At 45.6% G+C, this 15,628-nt stretch overlaps 1 protein-coding gene across 6 annotated transcripts in view; it reads right to left on the bottom strand.

Annotated features, from left to right (window-relative positions):
* The window catches only part of TSNARE1 (t-SNARE domain containing 1), a 447,504-nt gene that overhangs the window by 379,385 nt on the left and 52,491 nt on the right, over positions 1-15,628 (bottom strand). For all 6 annotated transcript variants that reach the window (XM_057429820.1, XM_057429825.1, XM_057429826.1 and 3 more), the window contains exon 2: positions 5,351-5,471. In XM_057429820.1, coding sequence (XP_057285803.1) covers positions 5,351-5,435 — 85 coding nt within the window. In that variant the 5' untranslated portion in view covers positions 5,436-5,471. The remainder of the gene's footprint in view (positions 1-5,350; positions 5,472-15,628) is intronic.

The following is a 15,628-nucleotide window of genomic DNA, read 5'->3' as shown; positions in this document are numbered from 1 at the left end:
CCCTATGATGGGTTTTTTAAGGATAAATCACTTCCCAAAACTTCTAGGAAAAGAGCAAAATAGCACTGGAGAGGACACAATCATAGAATCATAGAATGGTGTGGATTGGAAAGGACCTGAAGATAATCTAGTTGCAACCCCCTGTCATGGGCAGGGACACTACACACTAAACCATGTCACCCAAGAAGGATGATGACTGCTAAGACAGGACAGAGACAGCACTGCCAGCACTTACATGTGACTTTCCACCCAAGAACTTGTTGGAGCACCACAAAGGCAGGTAGAGAGGGGTGAGCAAAGAAAATTATAGATCCAATTCCTGGAATAATGCTGGAACAAATCATTTAACAATTGCTAAGTACCCAAGTGATCATTAGGTGATATATACCCACTGAACGCTGCCAAGAACAACTTGCATGGACCAATCTAATTTCATCCTGCGACAAGATAACCAACCTAGCAGACAAGGAGAAAGATGCACACGCGATATATCTTGAGTAGAACTCTAGCCAGTGCCCCACTGAGTAACCTCATGAGCAACTGAAGGAAGAATGGTCTAAATGAAGTAAAAATAAGCATTGACCCAGTGGTTGCTTAAGCACACCTAGAAGCACTGCACCTCCAGGATATGGAATTACCCTCACCCTTTCAACTGGCATTTCAGGCACTGGCACAGGCTGCCCAAAGAACTGGTGAATGCTCCATCCCTGGCAACGTTCAAGGCCAGGTTGGACAGAGCCTTGGGTGACATGGTCTAGTGTGAGGTGTCCCTGCCCATGGCAGGGGTTGGAGCTGGATGAGCTTTATGGTCCTTTCCAACCCAAACCATTCTGTGATTCTATGATTCAATGTCCAGTGCACAAGGTTAATAAAAGCAGATTTTCTGGCTTGTAGCGTTTTAATTCAAGCTCTTTGAATTCCCTGACCTCTGAGCCTCTTCATGTATACAGCAGGTCTTGTTCATTTCCCCTACAGAATGACGGTTTGGGGAAGACAGGTTGAACATGGCAGACTGTGCGTGTTGCACATACCAAAATCATAAGGTTTTAATTCCTACAGCTGTAGTGACTGGCCTCTGTTTATTTTAGACATGGAATCGTAGAATCATAGAACAGTTAGGGTTGGAAAGGACCTTAAGATCCTCCAGTTCCAACCCCCCTGCCATGGGCAGGGACACCTCACACTAAACCATATCACCCAAGGCTTCGTCCAACCTGGCCTTGAACACTGCCAGGGATGGAGCATTCACAACTTCCCTGGGCAACCCATTTCAGTGCCTCACCACCCTTACAGTAAAGAACTTCTTCCTTATCTCCAACCTGAACTTCCCCTGTTTCAGTTTGAGCCCATCACCCCTTGTCCTATCACTACAGTCCCTAATGAAGAGTCCATCCCCAGCATCCCTACAGGCCCCCTTCAGCTACTGGAAAGAATATCTTTTTTTAAGTAATTTCAATCTTTTTCATTTCTTAACTTAGAATACAAAAGCCAAAATAAAATACCCAACACATTCCTACTATCTACTTTATAATTTCTTGAGGCAGCACCAATGCATAGCTGAAGCTCAGAGACGTTCCTACACAGAAAAAGAGGAACACAGAACCACACAATGCTTTGGATTGGAAAGGACCTTAAGATCATCCAGTTCCAATCCTCTACCATGGAAAGGGACACCTCACAGTAGACCATGTCACCCAAGGCTCTGTATAGCCTGGCCTTCAACACTGCCAGGGATGGAGCATTCACCACTTCTCTGGGCAACCTGTTCATTTGGGTTTACATGGATTTGGGGGAGCAAAACAAGGATATGAAACACAGATGCTACTGGAGAAGGTCACAACTCACCACTGCAAAGCAGGGACACAGCTTACACCTCTACTTGCCAGTCCACACTGTTCTTTAGTGGCTGTGGGATGACACTGTCAGCCCCCAAAGCTGTTATATTCCATGTCATCCTGGTGGTCTCCATACAACACACCCTAGGGTGCTCCCTAACCACAGAACATTTGAGTTTTGATGAGTGCAATCTCTCTTTCCTCCCAACAATTTCAAATAGGGAAATACTAACAATAACAATAATGATAATGATAATGATGATGATAATAATGATAATAATAATAGTAATAGTAGTACTAGTAGTAGCAGTAATAGTAGTAGATTGTTCCCCCCACCCCCAACCAAGACTCTGGATACCCAACACCACCAGCAAAAGCAGAGTTTGAACCACAATTGTCTGACACTCAGAAATCCCAGGCAAACCAAACTCCCCCCAAAACTGCCTCCTGGATTCCTCCAAAAACTGCAAATGGAGCCCATGGATCTCTCTAATCAGGCTGGTCAACAAGGTCAACCACCACTCAGTCCATTCAGTGATGGGCTCTAAGCCCATCCATCATCATGCCAGCCTGGGGCCAAGAGAAGAGCCTTCATGTAATTAATCTTTGTCCATCCTGGGGAGCGCATTCGGATTGAGCAAGGAGGAAATGCAGCCAACATGGGCAGATGGGTATGAGGACAGAGGATACCCTTTTGATAGTACCACCTTTTATTAAACAAACCAACCCACAACCCCCTTGAGTCTTTGCTTTCTTATATGAAATTAAAGGTTTCTGAAATCAAGTCCCCAGTGGTTCTGTTTTCCCCCATCCCACTGCACAGCCACTTGCTGTGACAAGCCTCCAGCTCCTTGCATGAGCTAAGGCTGCCAAAATCTGCTTGGTTTTTGCTTCCATGCCAATTTACTACCAAAAGGCTATTGAGCAGTGCCACCCCCATCACCGTTATTGTTGCAGCTGTTGGATGCCTGAACATTACTGCTGGACCACACATTACCATTGGACAGGGATGATGGCATCTGGTATACTTATTTAGTAGATAAAAAGAAGAGGTTTAAAGCACATATAGAATGTGTCCATCAAGGTTTGTGCCTGCTGTGAGCAGACATATGTATGCCGGCAGGAAGGCCATGCTCTTTTGTTCCAGCCATACCATGATCTAATAGTTTGTCTTAGCAAGCCAGTCATCTGTCTTCCAGAAGCAGGAGGAAGACAATTAGTGTTGCATTACCCTCTCCTGACACTTAATTAATGCCAATACTTAGGGATACTACAACAACAGACATCCAGCATGTGTTACTCAGTCTCCCATGGTGAAGGGGCATGGAAATCAATTCTGGTTCACATGAACATCTCTGATCGAGACACACATAAAGGAAACAGGTTTCTTCAAGCTGCCCTGGCCAATGCAATCAGGTTTCTTCCCTTGCAATTCTTGCCATAGGGGTGCCAAGCCAAGAGACCAACTTGGTATTTAGCAAGTCCACAACCAATTCTGGCTTCCCAGGGAAATCAGCCCTGGAGAACCATGGGGATGTGTCCATCACAAATGCTACACAAGATGATGTGTGCACGCATGAAGGGGAAGCCAGAACTCAACTCCAAGACATAAGCCAACATGGTAACAGGCTCCAGTCGGCAGCCAGCAGACCATGGACTCAGGAAACCTGATGTTTCCACATCAACTGCTTCTACAATCCACTGATGGTGACTTCAGCATCACATCAGTAACTGCCAAACACTGGGCAAGCTGGGCACAATGAGGTATCTCTTCAAATATTGAGAGACTGCAAGTGTCTTGAATTATTCTGTGAATTTGCATTAAAAATAGTGGTCTTTTCACACAGCACAATAAGTATTCATGTTTTTTTAACCTAAACTACAATGCACAGAGATTCATCATTTGTCTGGTCCACATTTCAATTTTCTTTTCTTACAGTTCTTTCATTGTGCCCAAGTATCTCATTCTTCCTTGCTTTTATGTCTTTCATTTTGCCTTGTAAAATAGCCTAAAAATCTCTATTTACAGCTGCACAGACAACTCACACTTAGTTCAATACCTTCTCCCTGTTCAAAGGAGAAAAGTCATAATTACACCCAAACTTGTAGGAAAACGGGAAACCAAGAGAAAACTAAGGTTTTTTTTTATATATATATATCCATCCAGGGGAAACAGCTATTTGCAAAATAATTAAATGTTTCTTGAAGAACATTTGCAACCCTCAAAGCTTGAAAATCACATCAGGCTGCATTAATGAACAGCCCAGTTGGAATCAAAGAGAATTGAAGAGAGGGGTGATGTTCTTCCCTGGTGCAAAGAGATAACACAGCCCCCTGCTATAAGATCACATTCCTGATGCTTCTGCAGAGGTCTGCACTCCCAGTTCACTGCAGTGCAAGCCAGACCCAGGACCAAAACTAAATGCAAGGATATGCTCCAGCTAACAAGGCCTCCTGAAAGCCAGACTAGATTAACCCAGATCCAGCCCCACAGCAGTTGTCCATCTGGATCAGGATGTGGGGCACATCTGGGCAGCTGGAGCTGTGGTCTCATCTGCCCGTTCCCATGTGGACTGGCCTCAAACAGCAGCTCTGAAGTGGTCAGGATGAGATCTACTTTAAACCTCCATGCACAAGCCAGCCTCACATCAACAGGGGCAACCACTGTGATACCCAGTGTTCTCTTGCCAAAGAACACCTCCTACACCTTGCCTGTGTCAAGAAGGGGACACAGCAGAGTCAACACCTTCAACACTCAAAAGCAGGAGTTATAATCATTACCTGTGCTCCATGCTAGGACAGTTACATTATGAATTTGCTTTTATGAAGCACAGCTTTGACTTGCACACTTAGGACCATTTCAGATGCATAAGTTGACACCTGGATGCTTTTCTCTTTCTACTTTAGCATTACCGGAGTCCTCTGGGGCAAGGTGGGAACAGGCACAGGAAGCACATCTGGTTTGTGCTTAAAAATAGAATCCACAGTCATTTGCCAGACACTGTTTATGGTTTCAGCACTGCCTGAGCAAGTTTTTGGTCCTGTTGCCACATCTGAACAAGTTTCCCACATGCAAGCAGCACCTGCAGCAGCTAAGTTACCCTCTGTGTGCCCTTTGCACATCTTCCCATCTACTCCCCTTGCCTGCAACGAGGAGAGCAACCATTTGGACAAACTTCTTGCAAACATGATGGGGAGATGAGGAAAGTCATGAGCAGGGCCAGAGAACATGCTACATAGTCCCCCAAAATACCTCCAAAGTTCTCATCATTGCTGCTCTTCCATGCTGCAGCCTGAAGTCCTGAGCGCGTTAAGATGTGGCGCCTCATCATATAAGTATGATGCAAATTGAACCCAACAGAAGCTGGGCTTTCACCTTCGAAAATCAGTATCAGAAGTGACCCTTGGAGCCAGTGTGATATTTATACATCAGCCACATTGAACATGAGCAAGTAAAACTACAGTCCCCCAGGGAGCCAAGTAGAATACATTACAGGAAGGGATCAATACCTTACCGAGAGGTTGATAGCCTTGTCTTGAAGGGCCTCCAAATGGATTCCTGCTCCCAAATCCACTTCCATCAATGGATCCATAAGACATTTTCTAGATAGTAAGGTGCAGGATTATACTTCAAACCTAAGACAACAGAAAAAGATACAACACTGTTAAAAGTCAGTTCAACACCGGTATTCCAAGAAAACCAGGAAAAACCAAAGCTAAATGAAATAAATACAGGAGCATCTCCAAACTTCAGGATGCCCACTGCACTAAAATCCAGTTTTCCTAGACCACACCAGATATAAGGGGCAACCAAGTCATTTGAGCTCCCTGTGCCTTATCTTCTCCAGTGATAAAGGACAACTATTGATCTGTTTCAGCCATGGCAAGATTTAATTCCCCGCTGTTCACAAGGTGTTTTGAGATCCTGAGCTGGTAGGCAAAAACTTAGGCACTCGATCAACAAAAGGCAATGCTGTCTTCTGGAACATTACCACTCCGCAGCTGGCTAGGAGTCTATCCATCACAGCGCAGTCTTGATGAGCTCTCAAAAGAGACAGTTTACTGCTATATTATAAGCTCCCGGGCCTCTGGTATAAATACTGGAGCCAGAGTTATTTTTCCTTGCTGGTTTAGAAAAAAAAAAAAAGGGGGGGAAAGGCAAAAGGAAAAGCTGCAAGGTAACAGCAGCAGGATGGAATCAATGCAGCCCTGCCAGAGAACCACTGGGCTGCGTCAACAGGAGCATGACCAGAAGGTTGAAGGAGCTGATCCTGCCCCTCTACTCTGCCCTTGTGAGAAATCACTTGGGACTACTGTGTGCAGTTCTGGTGTCCTCAACATAAAAAGGACATGGAGCTGTTGGAACAAGTCCAGAGACAGGCACAAGGATGATCAGGGGCTGGAGCACCTCCTGTATGGAGCCAGGCTGAGAACACTGAGGCTGTTCAGCCTGGAGAAGAGAAGCTGTGTGGAGACCCCAGAGCAGCTTCCAGTGTCTGAAGGGGGCTACAAGGATGCTGGAGAGGGACTCTTCATTAGGGACTGTAGCAACAGGACAAGGGGTGATGGGTTCAAACTGAAATAGGGGAATTTCAGGTTGGAGATAAGGAAGAAGTTCTTTACTGTGAGGGTGGTGAGGCACTGGAACAGTTTGTCCCCATCTTTCTTACAAGCCCCCTTCAGGCACTGAAAGGACACAGTAAGATCTCCCCAGAGCCTTCTCCAGGCTGAAGAACCCAACTCTCTCGGGCTTTCCTCACAGGAGAGGTGTTCCATCCCTCTGATCAGTTCTGTGGCCTCCTCTGGACCTCCTCCACCAGGTCCATGTCTTTCCTGCACTGAGAAAGATACTGGGGTGTAAGGCTGGATAACAAGAGATACAGTGCTCCATCCTGGGCTTGGGTACACAAACTGCACATGGCCTGGACAAGACTCTATCCCATTGACATGCAAAGAGCTGGGAATGGTCACCAGCTTGCAGGAGCTGCTTGACACACGGCCACATGTTGCATGATGTCCTGATGTATGCATTGACAGATGCCTCAGCAAAAGAGCTGAAGTCTCTTTTGGGTGGCGTTGACACAGTGGTGTATTTGCAACTATTCCTTTTGTCCTCCATGGAGAAATACCCAGTTGTGGACTGCACTGGGAACAGCCTAATGGTATGGGATACCTCTTGTACTTCAGTCTCCTTTTTATCTTTCAAAATATCAAAACCAAGCAGATTCACCACTGAGATTCACCACCCAGGGAAACTTTAGGACTAAAGGAAATCACTCACCATTCTCACCTAACTGGGCCAGATACATAAAAAAGGATGAAAGCACAACTGCCTTGACAAACCAAAGGATGAAGCTAAATCTATTAAAAGCAGAGTAAATCCAGAGTACAGCTTCTCCATCCAGTCCCGGTGTACCACTGGCATCTAAGGCTACAGGTGCCCCTAGGCCATAAATCTTTCATTTTAGGAGAACAATCTTTAGTACAAACCTATGGCAGCCAAACTGCAATAGCCCAAACAGCCAAAGAGAAGGATGAATGTGTGTATTTGTGTGTGCGTTGAAGAGACAAAAAAATGAAGTAAATGAGAGGGGAAGTTAAAAGAAGCCATCTGCAAGGCAAGGGTTTCCAAGACACTCAACAACACAATAATCAGTCACGTTGAGCATGTCAAACTATATGGAGCCTATAATGTCTTGATGGAAGTCACTTATCACAACTACTAAGCACCACAAGAAACAAGATGAAGATTCACTCGGGGAGCCTGCAGCGGACTTAAGAACAACTCTTATCTCTCCCAGGTTTCAGATTTGCCCACATCTCCCACAGTAACACAACTCCATTGCAAAATCCAACCAAAGATCCAGCAAAATTCCTACTTGGGAAAATAACAGCACATAGAAGATCATTACGAGGAACTTTCTGGGCAGGGATAATGACTTGTGCTTTCTTTATCTCAAAGCATGGCTACAGATTAAAACCACTGCAAGCAGGGAAGCGGGACAACCAACAGCTTGAAAACAGAGGCTGATCTTGACCCATCCTTTCTTTTTGGAGATAAGCAAGCGCAAGCATTTGCTGCCATGACTTCCCCAAAGCCACACACAACAAAACGTGGAGTGAAAAGTCTACACTGCATCGTAAAATGACTTGATTACAACTGGGCAAGCGTTCCTTTGGCAAACAGTGAATGCATCTATTTTTGTCCCCAGCGGAGCGGTGCTGAAGGGGGAGAGCAGGATGGCTTTTAGAGCACTCCAAACGCTTCATGTTCATTTATCATTTTCAAAGCTTCCATTTTAAAAGTTTTTCTCCCTCTGAGGGAGAAAAAAAAAACAGAGAAAGAAAATGAAATATTTTGGTTTAGTTCAAGCATCCTTTTTAGCAACAACCACCTCCCACCCCGTCCTACTAAGCCATTGAAATACTCGCTATTCACACAGCTCCGCAACCACACTCTTACCCCACAGTAAGATATTTACAGGAAAATGGAAGAGTAGATCTAAATGCCTCTGATTTGATTGGCAATAAAAGCATTTCCCTCCCCATCCCCATGGCACCTCCTAAGTCTTTTGTCTACTGCTCCTCAGGGAGACTTGTCCAATTTACTGTGAAGGCAGTTGGTACAGATTGGAACAAGTATTGCCTGAAATACTGGATACAGGAGGGGAAAGGAAAGAGGGAGAAAAAAGCATTTTATCACAGCTTTAGCCTCATCACCTAAAGTACAAATGAAGGAACAACCACCCCCAAGCCAGACTAAGAGGCCATCCATCCTGCCAAAGACATGCATTTGTATTTTAATGAGATGTGACTACTTCTTGCTTTATATACCCAGTAGAAGTCAGTCATGCAGGGGATATAAGAGCAGGATGCAGGATGTCAAGGAAAGGGTTGGTCCATGATTCTTGGGTTGGGAAAGATACTGGAAGGCAAAATTAACTAAAGATTTCAGGTTGGATATAAGGAAGAAGTTCTTTACTGTAAGGGTGGTGAGGCACTGACACAGGATGCCCAAAGAAGTGGTAAATGCTCCATCCCTGGCAGTGTTCAAAGCCAGGTTAGACAGAGCCTTGGGTGACATGGTCTAGTGTGAGGTGTCCCTGCCCATGGCAGGGGGTTGGAACTGGATGATCTTAAGGTGCTTTCCAACCCTAACTATTCTATGATTTCCTTTACACACATCAGTCTCCATGCAGAGGGACATTCACATGGCCAGCATTAGTAGCAGGAATGAAAGGGAAGATTTCAGTATGAAAGAAATAGGTTAGAGAGCACTTGTGCTGGTTTTGGTTGGGACAGAGTTAATTTTCTCCACAGTAGCTGGTATGAGGCTACGTTTGGATTTGTGCTGGAAAGACTGTTGATAACACAGGGGTATTTTCTTTACTACTGAGCAGAGCTTACACAGAGTCAAGGCCTTTTCTGCTCCTCACACCACCCCAGCAGTGAGTAGACTGGGGGTGGACAAGGAGTTAGGGGGGACACAGCCAAGACAGCTGACCCCAAATGACCCAAGGGATATTCTACACTATATGATGTCATGCTTAGGATATAAAGCTGAACCCATACCATTCTATGATTCTATGACTCAGAACAATCCTAACAGACCAGAAATGATGTTCAACAAAGAGAATAAGATGCTGCATAATTCAGGTCAACTGCAGGGACCTGAATTTAGAAGCAGCAAACAAGAGCATTAATGGACTATGGGGAACAACTGGCCAGTGGCGCAGAGAAGAATGGAGGGATACTACAGACTACAACCTGAACATCAATCTACAATGACATTCCATGTAAAAGCAGGAATGTCATCATGGGATTCATAACAGGGATTACAATCTTCCAGACAGGTGATGTAAACCTTTTGCTTGACCCACACTGCACAGTCCTGAGCTGCAGGCAATAAGCTCCAGCACAGACTCTAAAGACAGTCTAAGGGGAACTTGGAGATTGACAACAGGGCAAGACAACGTGACCTGCCAGTAAAGCCTGAGTAAACAGGGCTGCTCTGCCTATAGAAGGGAAAACTGATGGGAAAACTTGAGCATTCAAATCTGTGCAAAGCTGTTGCAAAAAGACAGGGAGGAAAACTTCATCTGTGTTGGACAAGGCACAGGAATAGCTCTAAGCCAAAGCAGGAAAGATGAAGTGAGACACTGGGAGCACCTATGAGGAAGGATAAAACACCTCTGGGAACAGGTAACATGGGGAAGGTCTTCTTACACCTGGAGGTGATAATGCCCGTAGTGAGCCAATGATCTGTTTAACACCTTCATCTGATCTGGCTAATGGGGCAGAGTGTACCCTTAGCAAGTCTGCTGGTCTCGCTACTGGGAGGAGTAGCTGATACACCAGAGGGTCCTGCTGCCATCCCAAGGGACTGGGACAGGCTGAAGAAATGGGCCAACATCCCAGAACGGTTGAGAAGACCATCTAGGCCAATCCCTTCCTGCTTTGAGCAGGATCAGTTAGAGATGTTGCCCAGGATTGTGTCCAGTTGGGTTCTCAGTGTCTCCAAGGATGAGGACTACACAACTTCACTAGGAAAAGTCTGGCTTTTGACATCCATCAACTGGAGTCCCTCCTTGGTATCTAAGCAGCCACATCATCCAAGTGGAGATCATGGATGATTATGGGATGGGAGGAAAGGGTCACACAATGTGATCAACTGCAAAAATGGTCACAAACACAGAACTTCCATACTCCCAACTTCCTGCCTTGCATTTGCAAGTATCCCAGACTGAGCATTTACTGATGGACTGATCCACCACGCTGCAGGGAGAAACTCCAGATTCCTCAGGAAAGAGCATTAGGAACTTGGCTATGGGTTCAGTGGGACTTTCTGGCAGGTTAAGAGCCAACTGAAGCCAAGACCAGGCATCAAGGTGGATTCCTTCTCCTGAATTCCAGTGAGCTGTGGGCTCCTCTCACCACGATTCCTCCTGCTTGGGAAACGGCACTGCTCCCACAACACAGACTGTTCCTGTTAACAGTAAAATCAGTTTGGATAATGATGAGGATAATTACCTACCATCAATGAATGCAGGGGGTAATGAGAACAGCAGCACTCTTGTCCTCTATTCCCAGCTCTACCAACACCTCCCTGATAGAGAAGCGCCTTCACTGGGGGCTTCACAAGTGCAGTGATGATGACACCTCCATTTCAGGATGAGCAACTACAGATACATTTTCCTAAGGCTTCAACCCATATGAAATCATTGCACCAACCAGCCTGACCTTCTTCATAAAGGTCAGATCATTTCACACAAACCATGTTTATGCATCAACCCCTACAGCCTCTGTGGTCAGAGCAGGTCACCTCTTCCCATAAGAACCTCTCTGAGGCTCCGGCTAATGAAGGATCAGCCCCAGCCTCTCCATCAGTAGACGTGTATCTTCTTACCTCTTGAACTTTGCTGTTTGATGTCTCTGCTGCCTCCTAACCTTCCCTCAGATGAACTGAACAGATTGACCCCTTTCATTTCTCAGTAGGAGACTTGGTTACCAGCGCTCGCAAGCCACAAGAAGAAGGAAAAATACTCTGCATTTTCATGCTCTTCCATAGAGCTCTCTCCATTTCCCTGCCTGTAAAATGGACAGACAGATACAGAGCCTTCCTATTTGCAGAGCACCAGGATTAACTTGGTTAATATAAAAGCTTTTTTGAAGCTGTGAGATGAAAAGGGCATATTTGCAAGCATGCTGCTTCCCCAAATCCCCTTTGTAACAGTTTGTTCCCCAGACTCGCCTCTGTCACTCGTGTCACAGACATACCACTTTTTACCTTCTCTTTTCAGGGATTTTCCTCTATTATTAAACCCAAAACTCAGTAAAACTTTGTGCTGTTCACCTGGAAAAATCATAGAATGGTTTGGGTTGGAAAGGACCTTAAGATCATCCCGTTCCAAACCCCTGCCATGGGCAGGGACAAATCCCCAAGTGCTCACAGAGCCTCTTGACACAGCTGTCATAGGTCAATCAGATTAGTCATAGGGGATGATTTCCTCCTTTTCCAGTCCTTGCTTGTGAGGTAATTTATGCTCCTCTGGACTTTTTGTGATGTTTGTGATATTAACATCATGTTTTCAGGTGGCTTTGGGCAGGCAAAGAGAAGAAAGCAGTGCTCAGGAGCTAAAGAAAGGAGTGGCAGGAGAGTGGTCCAGGAGCGATGCTCTGCTGGCAGCATGGCCAGGGATGCAGCAATAAAGATGCTTCTTCCCACTTTGCTTCTCAGTTAAGTTTTAATGCTGATGGAAGATCCTTGGAGAGTGAAGTCAGCTCTGTCCCCATGGCCTGAGGAGCACACTGTCTATCCTAGGTTGACACGGTACAAAATACGGCAGCAACAACAACAACAAACAAGACCCCAGGACACTGTATCTGTAATCAGACTTCCAGAAACTTCTAGAGACACATATGTAGTACGTGACAGGCACAAAGTCAGTTATGACTGTAAACAACCCTGATTCAACACACTGAAGCACATTCTTGTCTACCCTCCTCCAGCTGAAGCGTACTACAGGGCGAAGCAAACGCCCACAGCCTTAAGGCACTGTGGAGTAGGTGCAAAGTAAAACCAGCACTGATTATCTCACAAACGAGCTGCTGCTGCTATTCTGGAGATGTGCTAAGAAACAATGAGAACAATTCTCTTTTTGCATTCATCCTTGTCAAAGCCTTATTTCAGGAAAGCATCTGATCGCTTTCTTAACAGATTCTTTTCTTCCCTTTGGTAGAGCTGCCATTGTAGATGTCTCCAGGAGCAGAGCAGTTTGTATCGGGAACAGATACCATGAGGATAGGCTGGGAAGTCAGAGGTAGTGTGACATATCACATGATATTTCATGGAGATATATACTGAGACACAAATAGCGACACTCGGTTCGCTGTGCTTCTAATTGGGATGACACCAAATGCTCTGTCTGGCCCCAGCACACTTGATCACAAGCTTCCTCTCATTTTCCACCAGCTTAGCAACATTATGCAAACCCAACAGGAACAGTTTCTCCCTAACCCCTTCCTTCATCAGTCAATCATCCCCAACATTTGAAGCCTAACAGCACCCATCAGGTACACCAGATCCTTTCCAGCCAATCACAAGGCACCTCCATCCCCACCAAGCTCCATCTAACACCTCCTCTTGATGTTAGAGGGCTTCAGATCTGATGGACTGTCATGCAACATGAAGGAGAAGGAAGCCATAAGAGATGGGAAGGAATGAATGCAAGTCATCTGTATACATTTCATGTTACACAGCTGTCTGTGCGTGTCAGACACAAAGAAAGGCAAGCAATCTGGGAGCCTGTTGTGCTCCTTTCATGTCAGTCCCAGTTGCCACTTCAATACACAGACTTCTCTTTCACATCGACCTGACTGCATATCTTTGCTTGAAAGTCTTCAAATCCTGCTAAGAGGCATCAGAGACAGGTTGGCCTTAGGCAAATGCCAAGGATAAGGACTAGATGTATTTTGTTTAGCTTGGGAATCTCAGATTCATAGACGCCCATTCATTTAAGTTGTATAAACTACTCAAGAGCAAAAGTAGCTGCCAGAAAAAGTCTTCCATCAAAAGGCTCACAGATGCCATAGAAAGATGGATGCCTTCCATCTTCAAAGCACAAGGCAGCACACAATGAATCGGTTTGGTTCCCAAAGCAGCAACCAAGCGTGATAAATGACAAAGTGATTGCATGAGCAAGGTCAACCCTCAGGACCCAAATATCTGTTCACCATCAGGCTTCCTTGATACTGAGCTATTTAGATCAAGAAGGTAGATGGTATTTGGGAGACCAAAGATGTTTGGGAGTCTACCGCCACTAAGATGCATGTCACATATTCTACTGTTCCACTCCAAGGCTATATGGATGGCAGTGCTTAAACGACTAAGTGCCAGGTCACTGTTAGCTCATTTTGACTGAGGTGTGATGTAACCCATCCTATTGTTTTAAACTGGCATTAATATAATGGTTAAACAACACTTCTCCTCACTTCTCCAAGAGAAGATAGAGAGCTTCCAACTTGAATTTCCCTAGTACAAATGCTCTGAAACAGTGTTTGTGCTAATCCACAAAGGGTTTTCTTTCTTTTTCCCCTATATTGCCTTCTTCTATCTGCTGTTTTGTGCCATGCTGTCTGCTTTTTGTGAACCTTGCATGTAGAACGGTCTTAATCTATCCCTATGCTAGGAAAACACAGCCGTATTACATATTTCAGTGAACAGCAAAATTGCATTTCCAGTCAGTTCAGAATCCAGGTGTCATCTGCCTTTTCACTGCTTCCAAAGGATGAACATTAATGTCTACTTGCTGTAAAGGAAAAAAAAAAACAGGGAAGAGGAACACAAAGAAGAGGGAACTGGTGTCTAGTTTGCTACTGTGAAGTTAGAGTCAACTTATTAATTATGGAAGATGTACATGCACGAATGGACAAAGACCAAGTGCAATGCATGAGGTCAGCTTAACTAAATTAGGAATGACACATATAAATTTAGATTGGATTTCAAAAGAATAAGCAAAAACGCATCTGAGGATGGCAACAAGTTCTGAGGCAACAGGAACATCGTGACTGACAAACCTGCAACGCTTTCGGGGAAGAAGATGCAGAGTAAAACAGGATGCTTGAATTAATCAAGTGATAGATTCCTTAATCCCTGGATCCTGCTCCCCCATAACCAAACATCATTTGTTTAATATATACCACTTCCCGAAGTAGAACTACTGCTATTCAATGTACACCATCAGAATATACATCAGCCTCATCTCTTATAAACACCAAGGTTTATAGCCCAGAAAGGCAACTGTGTGCTGAGCTGCATCTAAAGGGGTGTGAGCAGCAGGTCAAGGGAGGGGATCCTGCCCCTCTGCTGTGCTCTGGGGAGCAACCCCCCCCCCCCCCCCGTCCTGATCCAGCTCTGGGGCACCAGCACAAGAGGGACGTGGAGCTGTGGGAGCGAGAACAGGGGAGGCCACGGAGATGCTGCAAGGGCTGGAGCAGCTCTGCTCTGGAGCCAGGCTGAGAGAGCTGGGCTGGGGCAGCCTGGAGAACAGAAGGCTCCTGAAGGGGAGACCTGAGAGCAGCTCCAGTGCCTGAAGGGGCTGCAGGAAACCTGGAGAGAGGCTTGGAACAAGGGCCTGTAGGGACAGGCCAAGGGGAATGGCTTCAACCTGCCAGAGGGGAGACTGAGATGAGCTCTTAGGCAGAAGCTCTTCGCTGCGAGGGTGCTGAGGCACTGGCACAGGGTGCCCCACGGAAGCTGTGGCTGCCCCATCCCTGGCAGTGTTCAAGGCCAGGGGAGAGGATGAGCACCTTGACCAGCTTTATTTCAACCTTCCCCCTCTCCAAATAAGAAGGCATTTTTAAAGCAAAGGATGCTCCTCAGTAGGTCACAGACAAGGAGTTGTTGGTGTTGCTGTAACGGTGCAACAGTATGAAAATGAAGTATCACGGATTGAAGAGGAAAAAGCAATAGAGATGTTACTGACCAAAGACATTCACATAAGGAATGCAGCAGAAAAACACAGCAAAATATTTCCCTAAATCCTATGAAAACACACTAAAATCAGCTGGGGATGGGATGTTCTCCACGATGGAGCAGAGCCTCCTGCCACATCTGCCTGCAGCAGAGCGGGGTAGGCAAGCACAGGATTAGCATAGCAAGAGAAAAGAGATTTCACCAAGTTTGAAGGCTTACAAGCAAGGACAACAAGAAAGAGCGCACGGAGCATCTGGATGTGTAAATACGTGTTGTCAAAGGAGCTTGTCTTCTCCAGACCAAAACGCACTTGCAGAGA

This window comes from Pezoporus wallicus, unplaced genomic scaffold (genome assembly GCF_028554395.1).
Source record: "Pezoporus wallicus isolate ANWC-B61680 ecotype Strahan unplaced genomic scaffold, APGP_CSIRO_Pwel_v1 contig_7545, whole genome shotgun sequence".
NCBI lineage: Eukaryota > Metazoa > Chordata > Aves > Psittaciformes > Psittacidae > Pezoporus > Pezoporus wallicus.
This window is presented reverse-complemented; position numbering and strand designations above follow the sequence as displayed.